This window comes from Notolepis coatsorum (genome assembly GCF_963971535.1).
Source record: "Notolepis coatsorum genome assembly, chromosome: 3".
NCBI lineage: Eukaryota > Metazoa > Chordata > Actinopteri > Aulopiformes > Paralepididae > Notolepis > Notolepis coatsorum.
This window is the reverse complement of record NC_140167.1, coordinates 182,054,746-182,082,206: the sequence shown is the minus strand read 5'-3', so window position 1 is coordinate 182,082,206 and position 27,461 is coordinate 182,054,746. Positions and strand designations below refer to the sequence as shown.

General features: G+C 45.7%; 1 protein-coding gene across 1 annotated transcript in view; it reads right to left on the bottom strand.

The window, feature by feature from the left end:
- Positions 1–27,461, bottom strand: part of LOC311226089 (putative ATP-dependent RNA helicase Pl10) — a gene marked incomplete at both ends in the record, with an annotated part of 74,402 nt that overhangs the window by 19,926 nt on the left and 27,015 nt on the right. Inside the window, 4 exons of the mRNA XM_084311464.1 lie at positions 1,629–1,761; positions 20,848–20,895; positions 22,486–22,531; positions 23,508–23,597. Of these exons, the coding sequence (XP_084167590.1) occupies positions 1,629–1,761; positions 20,848–20,895; positions 22,486–22,531; positions 23,508–23,597 (317 nt within the window). The remainder of the gene's footprint in view (positions 1–1,628; positions 1,762–20,847; positions 20,896–22,485; positions 22,532–23,507; positions 23,598–27,461) is intronic.

The following is a 27,461-nucleotide window of genomic DNA, read 5'->3' as shown; positions in this document are numbered from 1 at the left end:
AATAAAAAATGATCATGTGTTTGATACAAGCTCTCACCAGACACACCAAGCTCCCGGTAGCCACGCAAAAAAACAACTACTTGAATACAAAAGCATTTCATATATTTAATCTCCCGACAACCGGGCTTGCCCCCCTGACCAGAATTTAACACCCCTGTACAAATTAAATGCAAGACTTTAATACCTTTTAAGTAGGGATGTTCGATATTGGCTTTTTTACCGATACCGATATACCGATATTGTCCAACTCTTAATTTCCGATACCGATATAAACCGATACCGATATATGCAGGGTTCCCCCCCAAAAAAACGGAATAATTTCAGGTAATTAACACTTTAAGTGCCGAAAACGTGTTTAGGCGTCCTCCTTCCCCGCCATGCTCAAGTTGCAGAGGACGCCGTAACTCGTCTTTAATATCAATATTTCAAAAATCTGTGATCGAAATCATATTTTTCCTCCACAGCCCTGAGACACAGTGCTGGCCTCCTCTCAACCCTCTAGCGGTTCAAGAGCGCCATCTGGTGGCCGATCGGCAGAAGCGCCAAACAGGAAGTCATGTGGATGAAGTGCTGATCGTCCATATTACTTCCGGGCACTCTCTATAGGTCCCGGGACTCGATCTCGACACAATACATAGCGATCCGTTGCCAATAACTCGATAAACAACATGATTTGGACGTATATACTATTATACAACCTGGAAATAGATCGCGTATTTCTACATCCCATAATAGGAATATTTCAGTTCCACGCTCATCGTCCAACGGCGCGAGGAAGATACGGTAAGATTCAGCGTTATTTTTGAACGTGTTCGATATAAACTGCTCTGATGATCATATCACCCACACTAGATGAATGATATAACGCTGCCCACGGAATTATAAACGATCCCCCGCCCATCCGGTCATCATCAGATGATACGTAGAAACTTCTAGAAGTACGTCCAATTGAAATTTTTTATCTCGCACAGATTCCTACCAAACTGTATTTCATCATCAATATAATGCATTTGGGGCTATAAATCACGTTCTGGAGAAAGCTGCAGAAAGAGATGAAAACATACTTATACTTTAGACCATATTTTACTATGAATATGTGAATGAAAAAGTTTAACGTTGCTACACAATGAACAATACATATAGGACCTTGAATGGGCCCTAATAATGGCAATCTAGCAATAGAATTTAAAAAGTTATAGCCCTGCAAAGAAGGGGAACTTCTCCATAGACAAATAGAGATGGCAACGGATGGTATATCATGAATTTAGCCTTAGGCAATCAAAGTGTTAACATTACATATCTCTTGTCGTGGAATTAACACAACATTATGCATACTTTTGACAATAAATAATATCTGAATTTGTTCTTACTTGCTTGGCTGGGTAGATAAAAGGTTAAATAAATGTAAAAAATATATATATTTTTTTTTCGAAAGCAGATACTTTCCGATATAACATTTTAATGCCAATATCGGCTGATAATATCGGTAGGCCGATAATATCGGACATCCCTACTTTTAAGGCCTTAAATTGAGAATGAATACATTTTTAAACCCCTGCAGATACCCTGCATACAGGAGATCAATAGATGAAGTCTTCAAAATATGCTACTCAAGAGCGCACTCTCACCTGCCCCTGGAGCCTGTCCCGCAGTCATTGAAGGCGGACTTGCCCCTGTCGGCGCGTCCAAAGCTGTTGTACGCTGCGTCCCGGGGTTGACCTCCCCAGCCAGCCTCTTTGTTTTCTAAACCGCCGCCAAAACCTAGAGCCGGAGCACACGGCGAGATGGGTTAGCAAGAGCCCTGTCCACAGTTTCACACGCTGGCAGGCAACATTTTCTTACCGATAGCGTAGCTTCGGCTTTCCCTTTCTCCAAGGATTACCTCAGCCGGGTTTGCCTTTGGTCTAAAACGTATCACCTAAGTGAAAAGTCGTAGAGTTATGAAGAATGATGGCTAGAGCTGCTGAAGGGAGGGAGGATCACTGGGACTAAACTACACTGTGCGTCTAAAACTATGTTGAGTCGCTACTTTTCTCTTTAATCTAAGGAACAATAGGTTGTCCCCACCTGCATTTTGCATTGGCTGATTAAACGTGCCTCCGCCCTCGTTACCACGGTAGCCGCCAGGCCCACCTCTATCATTGCGAGGGGGGGCTCCGCGACCGCCAAAGCCCCCATTTATGCGGTTGTCATGGTAACCATTCACAAATCCATTGCTGCATCCACCGTCTCATCCGGGTGGATCTATAGGGGGGGGGGTGGAAAGAAGATGAATGGGAGAGGGGTGTGTGTGAGAGGTAGGGTGCAGAGTAAGCTAAGTGAAGGAGGTAAAGGTAGGGGACAGAGTAACTAGGTGAAGGGGTAAAGGTAGGGGACAGAGTAGCTAAGTGAAAGGGGGTAAAGGTAGGGTAGAGTAGATAAGTGAAGGGTGTAAAGGTAGGGTAGAGTAGCTAAGTGAAGGGGTAAAGGTAGAGTAGCTAAGTGAAGGGGTAAAGGTAGAGTAGCTAAGTGAAGGGTGTAAAGATAGCTATGTGAAGGGTGTAAAGATAGGGTAGAGTAGGTAAGTGAAGGGGGTAAAGATAGGGTAGTGTAGCTAAGTGAAGGGGGTAAAGATAGGGTAGAGTAGCTAAGTGAAGGGGGTAAAGATAGGTAGAGTAGCTAAGTCAAGGGTGTAAAGATAGCTACCCTAAGTGAAGGGGGTAAAGATAGGGTCAAGTAGCTAAGTGAAGGGGGTAAAGACACTGATTCCTTTACAGCCCAAGGTCACTCCTGTTAGCTCAGCTAGTTATAATGGAGCTGGTCTACAAATACTAAAAGCAATGCTTATTACACATAAAATGGGAGGGATGGGGGAGGGGTCTTCATTAATTGACAAAAAGCATTGTATCTCCTTCAACACTGGTCAAAGGGGTCTTAAAAAACATTTCCATGCTATAAATGGGCATGTTCAATCCAACAGAACAAATTAAAATGAAAATAAAATTCTCATACAAGAGAGGATGGGTAGAATGAGAGGAGGGCAAGCTTACAAATCACAATAAATCCTGATCTTCCCAGACTTTTGAACATGGGTAAGGCAAAACACATCTTTTCCCAGACGACCTAATGGAGCCACGCCTCTGTCTGGGGGGGGGGACGACATTTACTGGCCGTGTCGTCCTTCCCAGCGATGGACACACTTTTCAGTGCCGGCTGGGGGAAGAGGCTGGGGGCAACAAGGGACAGTTAGCATCACGTGGTGAAGCTTGCTAGGTAGCACAGATCTAGGCTTAGATTGCCTCTGAACGCCGATGTTAAGAGGAGTGGATATGGAGGACACGAGGCTGACCTCAGATCTGTTAAGTAGGGTATTATACTTAAACCTGTGGGCCAACAGGTAAGTGCTTTCAGTGCAGTGCCCACTCCCAAGCACACACACACAAGGGGCAAAACTAGTAATGTTGGTTTGTAATGACACACCAGCTCAGATGCTTTGGACCAGGCATTGGTTGGTGATGTGCTCAAACAGACCCACTCGCTGCCCTGTGCAAACATGGTTAGCCACAACATCAAGATACAATGACAAGAGGCAGCAACTCCAGCCTATCTGGTACAATTCAGAATCTATTAATGCACACTATGCTAACACCCCCCACCTCCCAACATAGAAATGTGTGGAGAATTGGCCAGGCAATCACTTGCAAAGACATTTTTAACATAAACCCGAAATCACACCACTATTATGGGCCACTGAGAAAGTTTGTGTATGAAATCATCAGGAGCAATCCATAACAATAGATCAACTATTTCTGACATTATAATCACAGAAAACCATCAACCAAAGTAATTTTGTGTTTGTCTTGACAATGGCCACCTTCTTGGCCAGATCCAGCCATGCCTCAACTTTTAAATGATCTAATGGCTGCATAAAAACAACCGCTATGCAAAAGGATAAAGCTAACTTTGCCTTATTCAGAAGTATCCAAAAGCCGGCCGGTCCTGACAACGTCCTCCAAAAAAAGGAAATCCTTTTAATGCGCCATTTAGATACTTGAGAAACCCAGGGAGAAAAAGTGGAATGCAGTGCAGTCAGCTTTGATTTCCCAACTGTTACGAGGAACTGTCCAGAGAATAAAGAGCAGTAGTGGATAAACACGGGACACAAGTGGTAGGCTGGAGACACTGCCTCACTGTCATTAGTAAGACAGCCATACTAGTGATGCAGTGCAGAACCTTCAAAGCACCACTACCATGCATCACAAGCAACTACAATGCAAGCTTTGACAATCATTGCATTAGGCCACAATTCACACTGCTGTCAGTGTTTACAAGTGACCATCACAAAGCATAGGCTAAATGCAGTGATTTAGGCCTGGCAGTTTGTGCTGGATAGTTCCGTAATATATGAAGGTGAAATCATAGCATGCATGTAGATCCAGGTATATACCACATCTGATTGGCCAGCCCCCACTGTAGGCGTGGTAAAAGGCAAGCTCCTGAGGGGCCAGTCTTGGGTAACCTAAGCAAAGGTAAGGAAGCAGGCTATAAAAAAACCCAAAGACTCTCACCAGGATTACTGGAAGCTGAAGTAAAGAGTGTTGAGGTTGACACTAATAGTTATGTCTTTGCTGGTGCTCTGCCTGCCATGGATGTGGGTACTGCTTCGACAGAACTAGGATATTAGTTAAACACATACAATGAAAAATGCAGTCCTGTTACCAAATGTAAAATGATTTTATGATTCTCCCAGCACACACTGCAAATTATATCAAACTTCTAGCGCCTAGCTGCTTATTGAAAGCAGCCTTAATTAAAAGTCAGAACAAGGGCGGCTAGGTGGTGTAGTGGGCAAGGCGCTCGCCATCAGAAGATATTACCTACCTGGGTTCCATCCTAGAGGCAAATCTTTCCTGTGACAAAATGGCATCCAATGTAATAAAAAAAGTCAACCAACGAACTCGTTTCTTGTACCGGATCTCCTCACTGGTAAACAAGAATACCCTGAAGACTCTAGCAGGAGCACTCATTCAAGGGTACTACGACTATGCTTGCACCTCATGGTACCAAAGCACCTCAAAGGCGCTAAAAACAAAATTACAAACATCTCAAAACAAACTGGTCAGACTACTGCTTGACCTTACTCCTAGAACCCACCTCACCCCTGCCCACTTTGACAACCTAGGATGGCTTAGAGTAGACGACAGAGTACAGCAACTTGCAATGGGCCTGGTCTACAAGATACACTACACGACCAAGGTACCCATGTACATGACTAAATACTTCCCAAAGGTCAGTGAATACCACGATCACAACACCAGAGGGAGCTCCACAAATCATGTTAAACCCAGATTCGGCTCAAACAAGGGACTAAACACGTTTCGCAATTATGCCACATCAATGTGGAACGCCCTACCCAAAGCTGTAAAGGAATGTGAATCACTACCCACTTTCAAAAACACTCTCAAAAAACACCTAAGGGAGACTGCAACTCGAAACTGGCCCCTGTAAATGTCCGAACACAACCCCCGCCAATGTACAGTAAATTACCAAGTATGGTCTTGTCAATAATCCAATGTACAGTGTTGTTTGTACAGTTGTACAGTGTCCCCCACCCACCCCTCCTACCCACCCCCCCCCCACCCACCCAACCACCTCCAATGTACAGTCCAATGTACAGTCCCATAATCCAATGTACAGTGTTGTTTGTACAGTTATACAGTGTCCCCCACCCACCCCTCCTACCCAACCCCCCCCCCCCCCCACTCCTACCCAACACCCCCCCCCCCCCCCCACTCCTACCCCCCCCCCCCCCCCCCCCCCCCCAACCACCTCCAATGTACAGTCCCACCCCCACCTACCCAATCCAATGTACAGTTTCTACGCCTAATGTATATACTCTTTTCTTTCTGGACTCTTTTTGTATCACAAATACAGTACTGTAATTGCAAATCTGGTATGTCATAAATGTATAGATGTAGCAGTACTGTCTATCTGTATGTCATGTATGTCATATATGTTACGATGAATTGGAAATGGGGGACCCTGGTGGAAACAAGACGAAAGTCTTTCTCTGGTCTGCATCCCCTTAACAATTGTATGTATTGAGCTGTACTGCACTGTACCCATTCTGCAATCTGTTAATAAAGTTTTCATTCATTCATTCATTCATTCATTCATTCATCAACGCTGGAGACGCTGGGTTCGAATCCAGCTCTCGGCGTTGCTATCAGCTTGGCTGGTCGTTCATACTAACACAATTGGCAGTGTTATGAATGAAAATGACGTCAGCCTCCTCTTACCGTTGGGCGATGAGACTGGAGCAAAAAGATCCCAGTTATTTGATGGGGATCGAGTAGATCCATTTCCGGTTTGTATAATACTAATACACGCCCAAATCATGTCGATTATTGAGTTATGGCAGCGATCCATATCCACGGTGTGTGGCTAGAGTCCCGCGATGATATGCGAGTGGCCGGACGGATTTAGGAGACGCACCGATATCCAACCGGCCATTTCCGGTTTGGCAACTCGCCGATCATCCACCAGGGGGCAGTATTGAAGTGTTGCAGAGTTGTGCCGGCTCACACAGCATCAGACCAGGCTGCGTGAGGGAAATATGAATACCATGTCGAAAATATGAAATATGATCTCAATAACGTCATACGCCGTGGATTGGCAGAATTCGCATGAACTTGAAACACGTCGTACAACATGATTGGCGGGGAAAGTGTTAAGAGGCTCTTGTTTCATGGACTCCCCGCTACTGGGGCTGTAATTGCGACACACGGCGACCACATCCTGGAAAAATCGGAAGTCCAAATCGGTTGCTGGTGTTCAAGTCAATTGTGGGGTTCTTTCATTTAGATCAGGGGTCGGCAACCATTGGCACGCAGTATCTTAACCAATGGCACACTAGCAAGTGTGTAAGAGAGGAACCTTTTTAGAAAATGTTGAAGTGTCCTCTCATGCCGAGTTACCTCTTTCACAGCTTGTTATTTATGGTAGGTTGACTGATATATCAGGGATAGTTCAGGGTCAGAGCCAATCAGAAGGGTCAGTCTGTTTGCCGGACATTGAGTGTAAACCTCTTCCACCCGTGCGGTACCGGACCGCAAATGACATCACGTCATAAATCATTCTCTCTACTGTCTGACATAATTATCGTTTATTTTCAAATGTATTCAAGAGTAAACATCCTAACCATGTCACAACAGCAGTCATAGTGTATATTTTCAGCAATACGTTTGTTTACCAATAGGTTAAACTTTAAATATAACACATTTCTAAAACTAAAATCTCACTAATAACACTTTAACCGTTAAAGTGTTATTAGTGAGATTTTAGTTTTAGAAATGTGTTATATTTTTCGCGGAGATCCGCCATTTTGAATTAGCGGCCGTCGCTGAATGATGATGATTGTAGTCATTATGAGAAGAGGACATCCAGAGCTCTCAATGAGCGTTGGAATTTCGAAAAACTATACTGCTCAACGGATTCTAGCTTCCTGCAAGCAAATTACGTGTGTATGAATTTTCTTAATTTCTCTTATTTCTCTGGATTATATACCACAAAACTGAACGTTATTGGCATATTGGAGCGCAGTTAGTTTGTCTCCCCTATTGTGAACATTTAGCAACCATCCGTGTTGAAATCAGTTTCAAAATGGCGGAGCTGTAGAAAGAATAAAGAAAAGAAAAGAAAGAAAAAATACGGTAGATTTCATTCTCTGTTCTTCATGCACGCCTGGTGATACTAAATCCAAATTGAACTCGGCCATTTGAAAGAGAAGACCCAATAGATATCCATAGATGTGCGAGTTGGCTATAATAAGGTCATTTATAGGCCTCATATTCTATAATAATATTTCAAATTGCATGGGTCCGGATGGCAGAATTCAGTACTGCATCTACAAAACCTTCTTGTTACGAAGGATCAGATTAAACCGAATATATATATTTATTGATTGATATATATTGCATAATATTTGTATATCGTTTGATATCCCTTGTGTATTCCTTGTACATATACACGGAATATCCCTTTAACCTAGTACAGACCAGGGCGGCTAGGTGGTGTAGTGGGCAAGGCACTCGCCACCAGTGTGGAGACGCTAGGATTCGCGTGTTCGAATCCAGCTCTCCACATTGTTTTTCAGTTTGGCTGGTCGTCCGCAGTAATACACATTGGCCGTATTACGGGGAGGGAAAACTGAAGGGTGAGGATCGAACGTTGTGAACAAGCGACTCCTACAAGTCGGTTGGTGCGCCTGCGCAGTAGAATCAGGAAGTGTCGGGGGCAGCGTGAGCCTCCCACGCGTTACTCCTCGACACTGAGAGATCGAGCTGCGCAGGTGAAAAGATGCGACTGCTGTTACCTCAAGTACCGGAGGGGACTTGTGCTATGTATGACTTAGTCCACATTGCAGCCGGCTTGTGGGAGGCAAGAAACAGCGTTCGTGACAGGGGAGGGTTGAATTGGATGATACGAAATTGGGATGGGAGAAAAATATGGAAAAATGGGAGAAAAAGTGGATAAAAAAAAAACCTAGTACAGACCATAATATTTCGTTCTCCTATTGGACAGCGGTCCCTTAGGCGCCATTGCCATACCCACAGGGTCTAGTTCAAAGTCACCGTCAAAGACTTGCCTGGACATGAACGGCTCTGCGCAAGGATACGAGACAGGAATAGGGCTGGTACTAGTTTGTTCGCCTAACGTATAAATACGGCGCAGGTGAATACAGCAGTTAGTTAACCTAGTTCGAGTTACCCAAGTGAAGCCTCACCCACGATACAACGTGCGGTGAAGTAAGGCCTGTTTGGCCCCAAATAGAGCATTGAGACCGCGTGCGAATTAATAACTGAAGTATCAGAGTTTAACGCTGTACCGTCGAGTTCGACCTATTCTATTAATTCAGTAATAGTCTATTTAGGTATAGTGTATCGTGCGGCTACCGTTCTACAGTGACCAGCATCACCAATGCTTCCTCGCACCAGCTAGTGTGCTTATCCAGGCTGGGCAGCTTACCCTGGCGCCTTCATCCGAGGAGCCCTAGACGAGGACCGTGTGGATTATGTACACTGGATAACCTACCCGACGACTACAGAGCCCTTTTCTGCTGGATTATATTTGCTTTGGTCCTGTAACTGATGGAGCGGAGAATCGTCTACACCCACAATTGTGTGGGATTTACCCTGTGAGGAGCAACGTCGAGCCCGCCTCTAGGAAGCCTGAGGCTGGCTAGTTTTCTTCCATGTGGAGCTGCATGCCGGAGAACAGCTGTTATTCGTCTGCGGATCAAGAGATTATTGCACCGTCTCCTGTACTTGGAGTCTCTCTATTCATCGTTGACCCAGACTCTACTACCGACAAATCCTCTCCCCTTGCTGGCTTACAACCGGAGGGACCCTACCAGTATCTCCCGCTACCTTACTAGAGAACCATAGATATAATTCCTAAGATTCAGGTTGTATTAATTATCTCCTGCGTAATATGAGAAATGGACATACGTTATTGATTTGCTCACGCACATTCTTTTGCATTATAAGCGCACCCTACGTAAAGTATTGTTATATATACTATCATTGCTGCTAATAAATATTCTTAAACCCAGTTTTGTGTGGAACCGTGTCATTGTGGAGGTGTTCTCATCATATACCTGTGTACTGTATGGCCAGTAGTAATGTACATAAGACAGTAGTGGTTTAATGATACCATACTTATATAATACAGTCAGGGAATTGTACCCCTCAGTTACAATTGGTCCTTCGAGCCCCGGATGGTAATTAGCGTAATATTAATATAATATTAATATTAACATGGCCGATGATGAACACTCCACAAACGGTTCTCCTAAACTAGATCGCCCGGAGCGCAGACGGCAGCCACCTCTTCACCTAGAGGACTACGTTGTCAGTCCAATACCTAGCTTTAAAAGGAAGTTAAATACGGATAAAATAACTAAAGCGGATAGTAAAAGTATGCCAAACCCTACCGAACAGGCGACCCCGCCAGTAGAGACCCTAGTGCAGGGCTATTCAACTGGCGGCCCGCGGGCCAGATCCGGCCCGCGGGATGATTCTGACCGGCCCGCCAAAGATTACATGAAAATTAAAAAAAATTTAATTTTTTTTTTTTTTTTTTTTTTTTTTTTTTTTTTTTCATGTCAACGTTAACACGCACAATTGAGCCAAAAGTCACTCAATTAATGACAGATTTCATTGATAAATTGAGGGAAAACTTTGCAAGTCGATTTGATGAATTTGACATGTCCAGAGAATTGATGCATTTTGTGAGCAACCCATTTGCCAATGTAGCTGCTATTTCCACAAAAGGACAAGAGTTCCTTGCATCACTTCACATTGATGAAGGTCTCCTGCAACTTGAAATAATTGACATGCAAGCATCATCTGCTCTGAAGCAGGCACTTGAGATAAAGTGTATTCATGTCAAGACATTCCCCAAAATAAAAACGCTGGCAATATCTGTGCTAACAATGTTTGGCTCAACATACACCTGTGAATCCAGTTTCTCTCACATGAATGCCATTAAAACAAGCAACCATGCCTCCTTGACAAATTAGCATTTGCATCACTGTTTGCGGGTAGCCCTCACTTCCTATGAACCCTCTTTCTCTGCCATTGCCCAGTCAAAGAAGTGCAATCGCTCTCATTAGATGTGTGTATGTAGGCTAGGCCTGTCTGCCCCCCACCCCCCTGATGTTTGAGAGTTAAGAGTCGACAATAAGTGCTAATAAGATGCTGTGATTTGCTGTTGTTGCACAGAAATTAAGCACTTTTTCATAAGCTCAGCTGCACTATAAATGTGTTTTTTTGTTCAAGTGTTGATGTTAGAATGTTCAGATGCACATCATGCACTTGTTTGTTTTTATATTGAAATGTTGAAGAGGAGATGTTGCAGTTGTTGCACAGTCATAAATGAAGCACTTTTTGCAGGAGATGTTGCAGATGTGGCACATAAATGAAGCACTTTTTTTGAAAAGTATACTACTTTTGCAATGTAGTTAAAGGGGAACTATCTTATAAATGGCCTTTTTCAGTGTTTAGCATTGTTTCCTAGCTATGTGGACTTATATTAATATGATCTATGATGATCATATTGGCGCATTCTTCCAATTCTCCTCTCACAATATTCACCCTCACTGAACTGAGTCATCTGAAAATGTGCTGATTTGTGATGTCAGAGAGACACCACTGCATGATAATCAGCTGAGTTTCCACACAGTTCCCACTGTGGTTGGAGCCCATGAGGCTCAAAACGGCTTAAGATCTTGAGGTAGAAAAATGCTGTTTTTGAGTACTTGATTAGAAATACAAAACAATGAATTAAAAAAAAAATTACAGAGGTGTTCCATAAACCCACAGGAATTGTGTAAAAGTGCCCAAATAGTGAAAGAAATAGTAAAATAGTTCCCCTTTAAATAAAAGTTGTGAAAATGTGGTTGCGTGTTGTGTCAAGTGTACATATATTCATAGCACGGGGAGGCGCCGTGGCAGTCCGGCCCCTGGCCCCTTGGGTTTCTGACAATGTGGCCCCCTGAACAATTTAGTTGAATAGCCCTGCCCTAGTGGGTTCTAACGTAACTGACCAAGCTCACGGGGGGGACCAGGAGGGACCTGACATGACTTTACCCCCCGCCGACGCCAACGAGGTAGTCCCCGGAGAGCTCCAGGATAAAGAAAGCCCTCCAGGGACGGAACCCGACTCACTACCAGAAGAGACGCACACCCAGGAGACGGACCTCCTCGGAGCGCGACAGGAGAACGGATCTCCAACGAGCACTGCCAGAAGCCGATCCCCTCCGCCGGTGTCTTCCCCCAGCGAAGCGGACAAGATGCTGGCGCAGGCACTCATCGCCACCCTGGCAGCCTCCACCGAACGCGATCGACTTCAAGCGCAACAGACGAGCGAGCGCGAACAAGCTGCAGACCAACGAGAGCGCCTTCACGCGCAACTCCAAGCGCAAGCCCTCAGTGAACGCGAACATTCTACAACCGAGCGAGACCGCTTCCAGGCGCAACAAAGGAGTGAAGACGACCGCATAAGACTGGAGACCAGACGCCTCCAGACGGAAGAGAACATTGAGAGAAGCCGCGCCGATGCGCAGCACGCCGCCGCCAATGCACAACGCGACGCCGCCAATGCACAGCGCGAAGCAGTGCGCGACGCCGCCCATGCCCAGCGCGAGGCAGAGCGCGACCGGCTGCAGGCGCAGCTGATGGACAAATTGATTACCATGGCGACACCCCCTCAATCCGCACGGAGCTCCCGGAGATCATCAAGACAAGGGTCTAGGACACATTCCCCTACCCGACCAAGCGACCCGGGACCCCGCCAACAGGAGGATCCTGTCCACGTCTCCGAACCCCCTCCCCGGCCGGTCCATACGAGACCCAGCAACCGGGAAGAACCGGACCACGCCGAGAGACTGAACAGAAGACTCCAGGACCTAGCAGAGGAAGAGGAGGAGGAAGAGGAGGAATGTCAAGCCGACCAGCAGCAACGTACTCTGGACCAGGAGGCCCAGTACAGCCCCGACCAGCAGCAACGTACTCTGGACCAGGAGGCCCAGTACAGCCCCGACCAGCAGCAACGTACTCTGGACCAGGAGGTCCAGTACAGCCCAGACGTCAGCCCCGAGGCACTGCGCTACAAACCCCCGACTCAACTCACGGGTGAGTTTGACGCACCGCCAGCCCCGAGGAACAGCACCTGGGTACCCGGGCTTCGGTACCCACCAAGTACCAGCCCAAGACGACACGCACGGGGAGACTCGCCCAGGAGGCCTCTTCCCCAATGCTCACCGATGTGCCAGCCATCCATGGCATCGTACCTTGGCACACCGACGTTCCCGGACTTCACACACGAGAACAGAGCACAGTACACAGAGCTACGAATGTGCTTAGAGACAATGATGTCCGATGTACCGGATGAAACGTACAAGTATGCTATCCTACTCAAGCACCTGAAGGTGCCCAGAGCGCACAATATAGCGCTGGCATATTCCAACTCTACTACCCCATACACCGCGGCTCTAGTAGCCCTCGACCAACGTTATGGACGCATATGGGACTACGTGATACAGGAGATAAGAGACATTAACCGTCTCCCCCCAGCCAGAGACAACAGAGCATTGGATGACCTCTCTATCAAGGTACAGTCCCTGGTAGGGATGCTGGGGTCCCAAAAGGAAAAGGGATACACGAACTGTACGCTAACTCTAATGTAGAGAGAATATTAGAGAAGCTCCCTCCCGCCCGACAAGAGCGTTTTCGGCGGCAGAGAGACCACCGTGACCCCAACGGCCCAGAGGCATCCCTCCTAGACCTGTCTGAGTTCCTCGCCAGGGAGGTCAGCAGCTTACGACTGGACACGTTCGTATGGAGTGGACCAAGCCCAAGACCAGGACCTCGGGGATTAAATGATAACCGCCGGTCGGTGACCGTTATGCACCAAGCCGAATCAGTACCGCAGCACAAGAACCACGACACCCCCTCGACGAAAGAGGAGTGGAAGATTGAATGCCAGTACTGTGAAGGGGAACATCGGCTGTATCAATGCGACGATTTCAAGAAGCTGACCACGGATGAGGTGAGTCAGTGGATCAAGGACCACCGCCGCTGCTTCCGCTGTGCGCGCAGCCACCTGGCAGCGGAGTGCCGCTTGAAGAAGAAGTGCGGCAGGTGCGGCGGCACCCACTTGGAGGTCCTGCATGACATCAACAAGCGTCAGCCAGGATAACAGAGTGGGCCCGTCGCGGTAATGTACCATGCCGAGGCGGTGGCACCAGTACCAAAGATCCACCAGTACCAAAGATCCACCAGACCGCTCCCTGGTGTCCCGACTGCTACAGCAGACACTGGGAGTCACGGTGCTACTCGGACGACCGCGAGTCAGCACCACCCCAGACGATCCAAAGCAACCGACCAACAGGAGTGCTCCACATTGACCAGCATAGCGGAACCCCCCGAGTGCTCATCAAAGTGGTCAGAGTGCTCCTGAGCTACGAGGACAAGGTCCTGGACACTTACGCCGTCCTGGACGATGGATCTGAAAAGACTCTCCTCCTCGCTTCCGCAGCAGCCCAGTTGGGCCTGCGGGGTGCCAAAGGTACCATGACCATACGCACCATCAGAAGGGACCAGAAGACCATAAAAGGTGAAAGGGTCTCCTTCAAGATAGCAGCGGTGGACCAGCCCGAGAAGCAGTATAGTATAACCAACGTCTTCACCAGCCACGACATAGGCCTGTCTCAGTACACCTACCCCATCCCACAGCTGATGGCAAAGTATGTGCACCTACGTCAACTACCTATACCGCTTATCGACGGCGCCACACCGACCCTGCTCATCGGCTCCGACCACGCGGACCTCATTCTCCCAATTGAGGCGGCCCACATCGGACCCAAAGGATGCCCAGTCGCGGTTCAGACCCGACTGGGATGGACGCTCCAGGGCCCCCTCTACGGACTTGACAGTCAACCCACGTCGACACGCTGCCTACACACAAAGGCGAGCGACACCGGTCACTCCCTCGTACAGCCCGTTGAGAGGCTATTGACATTAAGCGAGAGGCCTGTGAGAGAACCGTGGGCACAAGAGGGAGTTCGGAACTCCACCCCCCTCAGCTGCGCTCCAGACGTAGCTGACCTCGAACCTAGCACCCCAAGCGACTCCTTGATGGGGCGGCCAGAACCGGCCCCTCCTCAGACGGGGTACAGAGCAAACAAGAGAAACAGACGGAGGAGGAGGAGGCACAGCCAAGCACAGATCAAAGCAGTCTCAGGCCCGCTTCCTCCTAAGCCCCCCTTCATCCCGTCCAGTCGTCATGATCATAGACCAGTCACTACCCCGAGCTGAGTGGCCGGCCGGCCGCGTAAGCAAAGTGATCACTGGTGCCGACGGAAAGGTCAGAGCGGCAGAAGTGCTCGTCCAAGGGCGGACATATAACCGACCCGTGGCGAGGCTGATAGAGTTGCCAAGGCTCCCTGACTCGCTTAATGATGACCATGACCCACTGACTTTGTGAACTGCCCTACCCTCACAACAGACATTGAGTAGTGGACAGTGCGGTTAATCTGTCTCTGCTTATCTAATTAGGTGGGACTAATTAGGAGGCGGCTGTTACGAAGGATCAGATTAAACCGAATATATATATTTATTGATTGATATATATTGCATAATATTTGTATATCGTTTGATATCCCTTGTGTATTCCTTGTACATATACACGGAATATCCCTTTAACCTAGTACAGACCATAATATTTCGTTCTCCTATTGGACAGCGGTCCCTTAGGCGCCATTGCCATACCCCCAGGGTCTAATTCAAAGTCACCGTCAAAGACTTGCCTGGACATGAACGGCTCTGCGCAAGGATACGAGACAGGAATAGGGCTGGTACTAGTTTGTTCGCCTAACGTATAAATACGGCGCAGGTGAATACAGCAGTTAGTTAACCTAGTTCGAGTTACCCAAGTGAAGCCTCACCCACGATACAACGTGCGGTGAAGTAAGGCCTGTTTGGCCCCAAATAGAGCATTGAGACCGCGTGCGAATTAATAACTGAAGTATCAGAGTTTAACGCTGTACCGTCGAGTTCGACCTATTCTATTAATTCAGTAATAGTCTATTTAGGTATAGTGTATCGTGCGGCTACCGTTCTACAGTGACCAGCATCACCAACGCTTCCTCGCACCAGCTAGTGTGCTTATCCAGGCTGGGCAGCTTACCCTGGCGCCTTCATCCGAGGAGCCCTAGACGAGGACCGTGTGGATTATGTACACTGGATAACCTACCCGACGACTACAGAGCCCTTTTCTGCTGGATTATATTTGCTTTGGTCCTGTAACTGATGGAGCGGAGAATCGTCTACACCCACAATTGTGTGGGATTTACCCTGTGAGGAGCAACGTCGAGCCCGCCTCTAGGAAGCCTGAGGCTGGCTAGTTTTCTTCCATGCGGAGCTGCATGCCGGAGAACAGCTGTTATTCGTCTGCGGATCAAGAGATTATTGCACCGTCTCCTGTACTTGGAGTCTCTCTATTCATCGTTGACCCACTCTACTACCGACAAATCCTCTCCCCTTGCTGGCTTACAACCGGAGGGACCCTACCAGTATCTCCCGCTACCTTACTAGAGAACCATAGATATAATTCCTAAGATTCAGGTTGTATTAATTATCTCCTGCGTAATATGAGAAATGGACATACGTTATTGATTTGCTCACGCACATTATTTTGCATTATAAGCGCACCCTACGTAACGTATTGTTATATATACTATCATTGCTGCTAATAAATATTCTTAAACCCAGTTTTGTGTGGAACCGTGTCATTGTGGAGGTGTTCTCATCATATACCTGTGTACTGTATGGCCAGTAGTAATGTACATAAGACAGTAGTGGTTTAATGATACCATACTTATATAATACAGTCAGGGAATTGTACCCCTCAGTTACACTTCTGTTTAATCATCTTCCCTTTATTCATTTCCTTAGATTTGTTTTACACGTGATCTCAAGAAGGTACTAGCATGGTGTTATTCACTGTCAAAGAAAAATCATAATTCATATTCTCCTTTGTTTCATCACAATTTAAGCAAGCCTAGTAATAGTCACAATATTTCTGACACTGGGAATACATTCACTGCGGTCCATAGATGTCCCTAGATACCAAGAACATGCAAATAGACCTTGTAGAAGTGGAGCAATATTCCATTTACTTAGGTATGTATTTTAGGCGGATTTTCAGAAAATAGGGCTCCCGGGCTTAAGAGGTTAAACGCCATTTTGTGACCAAACATGAGAAATCTTTTAAAGTTGATGCAGACAAGGCTGAATGTGTTGAGGTATGGCAAGCAAGCATCTCATAAAAGGTGACAGCATTTCTTGTATAGCGCTCTTATATAATTATGAGAGAAATTGTTATTAAAACTATTGCTATGTGCACGTTGTCTATATGGATGGAATATAATTACAGATCCCTTGGAGATTTACATTTTAAAATGGCACTTTGAATCAAAAAGGTAGCTGACCCCTGCTTTAGAAAATCCCCTTCGTTAGTACAGCCACCACCTAGCGTGTCTCTTCTAGCCAACGTCACTTGCTATTCTGGAATCCATTCTGCAGCTGGGCCAGGCTATTTGGTCACCCGTCATATGTCTTAACCTGCGATAACCATTTCCAAGAAAGAGAGGGGGGAGAGGAGTGGCAAACAGAAGAACAGGATCTCCCGTTGACTTAAAAAGGCAAGGAAATCAAATCTAAAACGAATTTTGAAATAAATATGCCCCGTTTTCCGGCCTTTAATTGTGATCAGACGGGGTACAAGGCTGTGACTGGTTTTACTGTAAGCAGCAGCTGTCGTTGTTTAACTGTGCTAAAATCCATTTCAGGCACGTTTACTTTTCGCGTTACCAAGAAAATGTACGTTCTCCCCCTTCAGTTGTCTTTGGCCCCCGAGGAGTTGAAATGTAACAGAATCTAAGGGTATGGGAAAGAAAGCTCAAACAATGTGCGGAGTTAAGTTACCGTTACGTTGTTGTAACAGACGGTAGAGGTCAAGGTGTCAAACACTGAATAAAGAATATCAAGTACTGTCTGGGAACTGGTTCGGCAGAAATATATGCCCTATATTTGATCTAAGAACAATCTAGTGCTATTAAGAAAATAGAACAGAAAGACAGAAGAGAGCCCATGATGTGGTGACAATCTGATTGTGGCTCTCTGGGTGAGAGATGACGCTCTGGGTGAGAGAGATGATGCTCTGGGTGAGAGAGATGAAGCTCTCTGGGTGAGAGAGCTGAAGCTCTCCGGGTGAGAGATGAAGCTCTCCGGGTGAGAGAGATGAAGCTCTCCGGGTGAGAGAGATGAAGCTCTCTGGGTGAGAGATGAAGCTCTCTGGGTGAGAGATGACGCTCTCTGGGTGTGCGAGATGAAGCTCTACGGGTGAGAGATGAAGCTCTCCGGGTGAGAGATGAAGCTCTACGGGTGAGCGATGAAGCTCTCTGGGTGAGAGATGACGCTCTGTGGGTGAGAGAGATGAAGCTCTCTGGGTGAGAGATGAAGCTCTACAAGTGAGAGATGAAGCTCTCCGGGTGTGAGATGAAGCTCTACGGGTGAGAGATGAAGCTCTACGGGTGAGAGATGAAGCTCTCCGGGTGTGAGATGAAGCTCTACGGGTGAGAGATGAAGCTATACGGGTGAGAGATGAAGCTCTCTGGGTGAGAGATGAAGCTCTACGGGTGAGAGATGAAGCTCTCCGGGTGAGAGAGATGAAGCTCTCCGGGTGTAAGAGATGAAACTCTCCGGGTGTGAGAGATGAAGGATGAAGCTCTCCGGGTGTGAGAGATGAAGCTCTGGGTGTGAGAGATGAAGCTTCATCTCTGGGTGAGAGATGAAGCTCTGGGTGAGAGATGAAGCTTCATCTCTGGGTGAGAGAGATGACGCGAGATGATGCTCTCTGGGTGAGAGATGACGCTCTGTGGGTGAGAGAGATGAAGCTCTGTGGGTGAGAGAGATGAAGCTCTGTGGGTGAGAGAGATGACGCTCTGTGGGTGAGAGATAACACTCTGTGGGTGAGAGAGATGAAGCTCTGTAGGTGAGAGAGATGACGCTCTCTGGGTGAGAGAGATGATGGTCTCTGGGTGAGAGAGATGACGCTCTGTGGGTGAGAGAGATGATGGTCTCTGGGTGAGAGATAACGCTCTGTGGGTGTGAGAGATGGCGCTCTGTGGGTGAGAGAGATGACGCTCTCTGGGTGAGAGAGATGATGGTCTGTGGGTGAGAGAGATGACGCTCTCTGGGTGAGAGAGATGATGGTCTCTGGGTGAGAGAGATGACGCTCTGTGGGTGAGAGAGATGGCGCTTTGTGGGTGAGAGAGATGACGCTCTCTGGGTGAGAGAGATGATGGTCTCTGGGTGAGAGAGATGACGCTCTGTGGGTGAGAGAGATGGCGCTCTGTGGGTGAGAGAGATGACGCTCTGTGGGTGAGAGAGATGACGCTCTGTGGGTGAGAGATGACGCTCTGTGGGTGAGAGAGATGACGCTCTGGGTGAGAGAGATGACGCTCTGTGGGTGAGAGAGATGAAGCTCTCTGGGTGAGAGATGACGCTCTCTGGGTGTGCGAGATGAAGCTCTACGGGTGAGAGATGAAGCTCTCCGGGTGAGAGATGAAGCTCTACGGGTGAGCGATGAAGCTCTCTGGGTGAGAGATGACGCTCTGTGGGTGAGAGAGATGAAGCTCTCTGGGTGAGAGATGAAGCTCTACGGGTGAGAGATGAAGCTCTCCGGGTGTGAGATGAAGCTCAACGGGTGAGAGATGAAGCTCTACGGGTGAGAGATGAAGCTCTCCGGGTGTGAGATGAAGCTCAACGGGTGAGAGATGAAGCTCTACGGGTGAGAGATGAAGCTCTCCGGGTGTGAGATGAAGCTCTACGGGTGAGAGATGAAGCTATACGGGTGAGAGATGAAGCTCTCTGGGTGAGAGATGAAGCTCTACGGGTGAGAGATGAAGCTCTCCGGGTGAGAGAGATGAAGCTCTCCGGGTGTAAGAGATGAAACTCTCCGGGTGTGAGAGATGAAGGATGAAGCTCTCCGGGTGTGAGAGATGAAGCTCTGGGTGTGAGAGATGAAGCTTCATCTCTGGGTGAGAGATGAAGCTTCATCTCTGGGTGAGAGAGATGACGCGAGATGATGCTCTCTGGGTGAGAGATGACGCTCTGTGGGTGAGAGAGATGAAGCTCTGTGGGTGAGAGAGATGAAGCTCTGTGGGTGAGAGAGATGACGCTCTGTGGGTGAGAGATAACACTCTGTGGGTGAGAGAGATGAAGCTCTGTAGGTGAGAGAGATGACGCTCTCTGGGTGAGAGAGATGATGGTCTCTGGGTGAGAGAGATGACGCTCTGTGGGTGAGAGAGATGATGGTCTCTGGGTGAGAGATAACGCTCTGTGGGTGTGAGATGGCGCTCTGTGGGTGAGAGAGATGACGCTCTCTGGGTGAGAGAGATGATGGTCTCTGGGTGAGAGAGATGACGCTCTGTGGGTGAGAGAGATGACGCTCTCTGGGTGAGAGAGATGATGGTCTCTGGGTGAGAGAGATGACGCTCTGTGGGTGAGAGAGATGACGCTCTGTGGGTGAGAGATGACGCTCTGTGGGTGAGAGATGATGCTCTCTGGGTGAGAGAGATGACGCTCTGTGGGAGAGAGAGATGACGCTCTGTGGGTGAGAGAGATGACGCTCTGTGGGTGAGAGAGATGAAGCTCTGTGGGTGAGAGAGATGATGCTCTCTGGGTGAGAGAGATGGCGCTCTGTGGGTGAGAGAGAGATGACGCTCTCTGGGTGAGAGAGATGACGCTCTGTGGGTGAGAGAGATGAAGCTCTGTGGGTGAGAGAGATGATGCTCTCTGGGTGAGAGAGATGATGCTCTCTGGGTGAGAGAGATGATGGTCTCTGGGTGAGAGAGATGACGCTCTGTGGGTGAGAGAGATGATGCTCTGTGGGTGAGAGATAACGCTCTGTGGGTGAGAGAGATGACGCTCTGTGGGTGAGAGAGATGACGCTCTGTGGGTGAGAGAGATGACGCTCTGTGGGTGAGAGAGATGACGCTCTGTGGGAGAGAGAGATGACGCTCTGTGGGTGAGAGATGACGCTCTCTGGGTGAGAGATGATGCTCTCTGGGTGAGAGAGATGACGCTCTCTGGGTGAGAGAGATGGCGCTCTCTGGGAGAGAGATGACGCTCTCTGGGAGAGAGAGATGACGCTCTCTGGGAGAGAGAGATGATGCTCTGTGGGAGAGAGAGATGATGCTCTCTGGGTGAGAGATGAAGCAGTGTGTGAGATGATGCTCACCATTTTTGGAAACCTCTTTGTTCCTCAAGTGAGGTGGAATGTAATGTCCTGAATAGAAAAGAAAAAAAACAATGTCACAGGGGATCACATTAAGCATCCACACATTTTTTTCACTGCCAATAATAAACTTAAGTATCGGCCGCTACAGAGTACCGATCCATTACCTCACTGAGCAGATCAGTTTAGGGTCATTGAACAAATATGACTATGAGCAGGGCTGCACAGAGCTTTGTATGCATTACATATATACAAAGCTATATAACAAATTGCAGCAGATTGAGGGTCAAGTCAAAACTCGTCCTAACTAATTATTGCAAGTTGCATTGTGTTTTCAAAGGGATCAACAGAAAGCTCAAAGAGTCTCTATAAAGGCTGGTGTGGTGAAAACACAAGCTTCTGCTGAAATACAGTATAAAAGTACTCTATTCTCTGCAAAGTCTCCTTTCAAATTGGTAATGGCGCCTACTTATGGTCATTTTCTGGGATGGCTCGGAGAGCGCTCTGTGCTGCCACCACTGGTCGCCAATAAAACACATTACCATCGCTGTTAACCTGTCGTGTAAAGGTGCTGATCTTATTGGCAACCAGTGGTGGCAGCACAGAGCATTCGTCAACTGGAGGATTTGAAAGGAGACTTAGGAGAGAAAGGGGTAATTTTCTACTGTATTTCAGCAGCAGCTTGTGTCTTCACCCCACTGGTCTTTGTAGACTGAGCTTTATATTGATCCCTTGCGAAGTTGCGATTATTAGTTAGGATGAGTCCTGACTTAACCCCCAGAATTAAGTTTGGTTATAGAGCTCTGTATACATGTAATGGACACAAAGCTCATCAATAGAGCTAAGATTTACCATGCTCCCATGTGCCTAAGCTAGCTTCACCACCAGTAGTGGGTTCGATACATCCCTTATTTTTATTGAAACAAAGAAGCAGTAATCACAGAACAGAATTTACATTGTACTATTCCAATGCTCTTGTGCTCCCGTGTCCGGGCAAAAACCTTGCATATCCAAATGGGTAAACATTTCAGGAAGTAAGAAAAAAATATCTAAATTTTTTTATTTGACACTCATGTAGTTATGTCATTTAGTTAGGTTTAATATGTTTCGTGATTCTTGGGGTCACAAAATTGACTGACAACTAAGAGAACATGAAAGAAAAAATTGAAAATCAGACAGCAGCGATGGACAATGGTCTCCCTAAGCAGGAAAGCATCACGTCATCAGAAAACACTTTTTGGAATAGATCCATTGACAATGAAGTAGTGACCGAAGTTTGTTGGCTCAGAATTTTTGTATTTGTATAAATAAATGTATTTATATGTAGGGCTCTAAATCAGAAATATACATATGAGTCAAATCACCATAGCACTGTCGTGTCCTAGGAGTAGTCCCATTCATTCACTGTCTATGGAGCAGCTCCAGGATGTGTCTCTTGGTGACATCACTAGTTTTGTTTCTCTTGTGCTCGGCTTAAGGAGACACCTATGCAAATTCACAAATTGAAACTGAGCTGTGTGATATAGAAATAACTGATGTGACTTCTACTTTGTAGTGAATTTCCCTTATGGGTAAAAAGAATTGTGGAATTTAGTCAAGAGCATTTGTACTACATCATATAACTGTATGTCCAATACTTACTGCCAGTGCCTCCGCCTTGCCCGTCATTCAAGTCCAGGCCAGCAAGCTAGAACGTATGTAAAAAAATATATAATTTTAAAACTGCTCAAGAACGCTTCACATAAAAACGGGTTTAAAACACATGTGGAAGTATGTGATGGAAACGGGCTCTTGTGGAAAACCTAATTTGTTAATGGTTGGGTTGGACGGATGGGTTAACCCTGTCAGATGTGAGATTAGACGTTTGAGAACAGAACATTATAATCATGGTCGTTCGTATGTACTGTACCATTGTGACAGCAATAGGGTGGTAGAATTGAAGAATTCTAAGAAAGAATTGAAGGCCTTGTTTTTTTTTTAGCTAGGCCTAAACCTGAAAGTGGCAATATCATTGACAATATAGTCTTGACAATAAATACCACAAGCACGTCTATGATTATGACAAGTTTTATACTACATGGCACCTACATTATTTTTACCGTAGCTACTAAATCCGACCAGGCAGAGACTCTGGGTTAAGTACCGGGAGGGCAATTCCATGAAAATGTCAACCTCACCATGAACATTTTAAAATAACATGATCATAACCAAACCAATTTAAAATGTATCATCAATGTCTATATTTTGAAGTACAAAATAGATTTGATCGTAATATTTATGAGAATGCATGTTTTTCCACACTACAGAAGGAGTCACAATGATGTAAAAATTTATTTTTCGATTAACCTAATTGTATGACTTTCTGAACGGCCAGAATGGCAAAAAATAAATCAACAGATATTTTTCTAACCTCACCTTTGGTCATGAAGGGCTGTTGTATCAATATGTGAATCAATTATGTACTTTGTGTCTTTCCATTGGCAGGTGAAGCATGCTGTTATAATGCCCCTTTATGGGACTTCTTACAGACCACGAGATCTAGGCCTGCTAACTTCTTACAGACCACGAGATGTAGGTAAGACACAGTCCGAGGCCTGTTCTGCATTTCTCTCTCTCTCTCTCTCTCACACACAGACACACAAAACACCAACAGCAAGACTCACTCCTTTGAAGTCCGAGTCGACATCAGAGTCCTCCAGATTCTCCTCCTGTGGTACATTTCTCTTCTTCGGTAGGTGTTCGTCTCGTTTGTTCTGAAAGAGAAAGACAGAAGCGGGGCAGAGATTAGAGATGATGCACCGACTGCAATCGTTTTTAAAGTGTGACCCGATTCCTGTCAGATGTGTCTTTCCAAGAACTATAATTGTTCAGAATGTTTTCCTGGTTGTTCCTCCTCCACGGCTTATTCTGGCATCACATGTGTCACAAATTGCAAACTTGGTGTGTTCTGAGGAACTTCCACGCTGACGACATGTGTGTGTGTCTGTGTGTGTGTGGCTGTGAGATTACCATCTGTAACCTAACCACCATGTGGCGCATGTGTGTGAATTTGACGGCACAGAATCTGATAACTGATTCAACAAGTTACATTCAAGACCTTTTAAGACCTTTTAATACCACTTAAGAGCAAAATGTTATAGCAATTTCACGACCATACTAGCAAAAAGAAAGCAACATACATTTTATGGCCTAATAAGAATTAATACATTTGTTTAATACCCTGCAGATACCCTGTTTAATTAAAGATGTTCTCCTAGTATAGAGCCCTCAACATTTCTGGTTGAAATGTCTGAGCGCCCACGTTAACGCATAGTTTTGTTTTTACTGTGCTGTCAGGCGATTAAAAAGATGAATCTAATTAATTACAGGATTTGTAATTAATTAATCTAATTAATCAAATTTTTATCGCATAACAATTGTATGCCTGATATTCTATATTCTATAATCATATTTCAAATTGCATGTGTCCGGATGGCAGAATTCAGTACTGTATCTACAAACCCTTCTGTTTAATCATCTTCCATCTATTAATTTGCTTCGATTTTTCAGGTCTGGTCAATTTGAGCATGGTGTTATTCAGTAATAAAATTACAAATAAAAAATGTGTAATTAATTTTGAGTTAATTTTCATAACGCGATAATTTGCTGTGTAATTCATTAATCTAATTAACGCGATAAACTGACAGCCAAAAAATATATCATTTTAAAACTGCTCAAGAACGCTTCACATAAAAACGGGTTTAAAACACATGTGGAAGTATGTGACGGAAACGGGCTCTTGTGGAAAACCTAATTTGTTAATGGTTGGGTTGGACGGATGGGTTAACCCCGTCAGATGTGAGATTAGACGTTTGAGAACAGAACATTATAATCAAGGTCATATGTACTGTACCATTGTGACAGCAATAGGGTGGTAGAATTGAAGAATTCTAAGAAAGAATTGAAGGCCTTGTTTTTTTTTTAGCTAGGCCTAAACCTGAAAGTGGCAATATCATTAACAATATAGTCTTGACAATAAATACCACAAGCATGTCTATGATTATGACATGTTTTATACTACATGGCACCTACATTATTTTTACCGTAGCTACTAAATCCGACCAGGCAGAGACTCTGGGTTAAGTACCGGGAGGGCAATTCCATGAAAATGTCAACCTCACCATGAACATTTTAAAATAACATGATCATAACCAAACCAATTTAAAATGTATCATCAGGGTCTATATTTTGAAGTACAAAATAGATTTGATCGTAATATTTATGAGAATACATGTTTTTCCACACTACAGAAGGAGACACAATGATGTAAAAATGTATTTTTCGATTAACCTAATTGTATGACTTTCTGAATGGCCAGAATGGCAAAAAAATAAATCAACAGATATTTTTCTAACCTCACCTTTGGTCACGACGGGCTGTTGTATCAATATGTGAATCAATTATGTACTTTGTGTCTTTCCATTAGCAGGTGAAGCATGCTGTTATAATGCCCCTTTATGGGACAGCCAATGTAACGTCCATAATGTTTTCCAGGAAAAGTTGTCATAAAACATGCATCTGGAATGCAATGTCAACCAAACTTCCTAAGCAAAGCTAACTTTTATAAAGATGACATATTAGTAACAATTAGTCATCCTGGTCTTATTTTTTAAGTGTTATGGACGTTACCGTGACGGACGTTACATTGCAAATGTGTGTTGTTAAGTCCGATTATGACCCCTTTGTTTGATTTAAATCAGAAGTATTTTATGACTCCTTGTTTGATTAAAATCCAACGTATTTCCAGACAACTTTTTTACAGATTGTTGTGTCTAGGCAGAGCAATGTCCATGTTAGCCTACTGCTAATCGGCTGCTGTCGGCCATCCCCCCCTCGCGTCTGCGCAGCCTACACGTGTATTTGTTATTGTTTTGCCGAGTATCGTGACAACTCTGCTGATCGGATGATTGGGCGGATGAACTATCTGCGAAGATGGGCTGTACAGGACCCCCCACGATTGACCAATGGGTGCACACGCATCAGAACTTGCCATTCGTCACTCAAACCTGCAAGATGTCTCTGAGGATATTTATCGACCACTCGCATCCTGTTGCTCGCATCCAAGTCAAAAGGTAATGCATACTAATCGGTCAGTAAAAGCAATCAAATGAGACATTGACATTTGCTGACGACACAGTGGTGGTGGGCCTGATCTCTGCCAACGACGAGAGGGCCTACCTGGAAGAGGTCAAGGTCCTGGCGGGATGGTGCCAGGAAAACAGCCTCTCCCTGAACGTCAGCAAAACAAAGGAGATGATTGTGGACTTCAGGAGGTCGGGGGTCAAGGACTACAGCCCCCTCAGCATCGACGGGGCACCGGTTGAGAGAGTCAACAGCTTTAAGTACCTCGGAGCCTACATATCCGAGGACTTGACATGGACCACACACATTAACAGTGTTGTGAAGAAGGCACGACAACGCCTCTACTTCCTCAGGCGCCTAAGGAAGTTCCAAGTCAGCCAGAAGATCCTTAAGAACTTCTACTCATGTACAATAGAGAGCATCTTGACCGGCAACATCACCTCCTGGTTTGGGAATAGCACTGCACAAGACCAAAGCAGACTACAAAGAGTGACACGTTCAGCCGAACGCACAATTGGAGGGGGGCTCCCCACCCTCCAGAACATTTACTACAAGCGTTGCAAGGGCAAGGCTAAGAGAATCATTAAAGACTCCAGTCACCCGAACAACTGCCTCTTTGAACTGCTGCCGTCAGGCAAGCGATACAGGAGTCTCAAGGCGAGCACAGAAAGACTCAGAAGAAGCTTCTATCCCCAGGCCATCAGGCTGCTAAACGAACAATGAATGAACACTACACAACAACAACCACCAAACGCACATAGCACACACATCCACACGCACACACTCACTTTAAACAAACACACTGTAGCACCCACTCCACACACTTATAGCACACACCCACTTTAAACAAACACACTGTAGCACCCACTCCCCACACTTTATATTTATGGATGAAGGATTGCACTACAACTCGTACACCTTACTGTAAATTGTACCTAAAATTGTACCTCATCCCATTTCTGCTTTGCACTAGATAGTACTGTACATTAGTACACTGCATAGTATTGTGTATTGTATATTATATGGTAACTCAGAACATTGTACATATGTCTATACCGAACACTGTGACCTCATTTTCTTCTTCTAAATTCATGCTATATTATGTTATTATGTTATTTGATACTATCTTGTCTAGCACAGTCTCTGGAGCGTAACAGTAAGAAGCATTTTGTATGAAAGTATTCTGTACTTCTGTATGACAACTATTAAAGAACTTGAACTTGAACTTGAGAAGCTGGGGTTTTAAGTGATGATGACATCTCCATGTATTAAAAAGCATTTGTTTTAGTTAACTAGTGCCGTCAATAGATTAAAAAAAAGAAATAACTAATTAATCTCACAATTTTCTGTAATTAATCTAGATTAAAATGTAATTTTCTACTTAAGACCGAAGCTTGTAACAGATATTTACTTGAGTCTAAGTGTATAGTCTGCGGAGTTGTATGCCATTTGGATGGCGTTAGAGTGGGTGGAGGAAGCCAAACCGAGCAGTACTG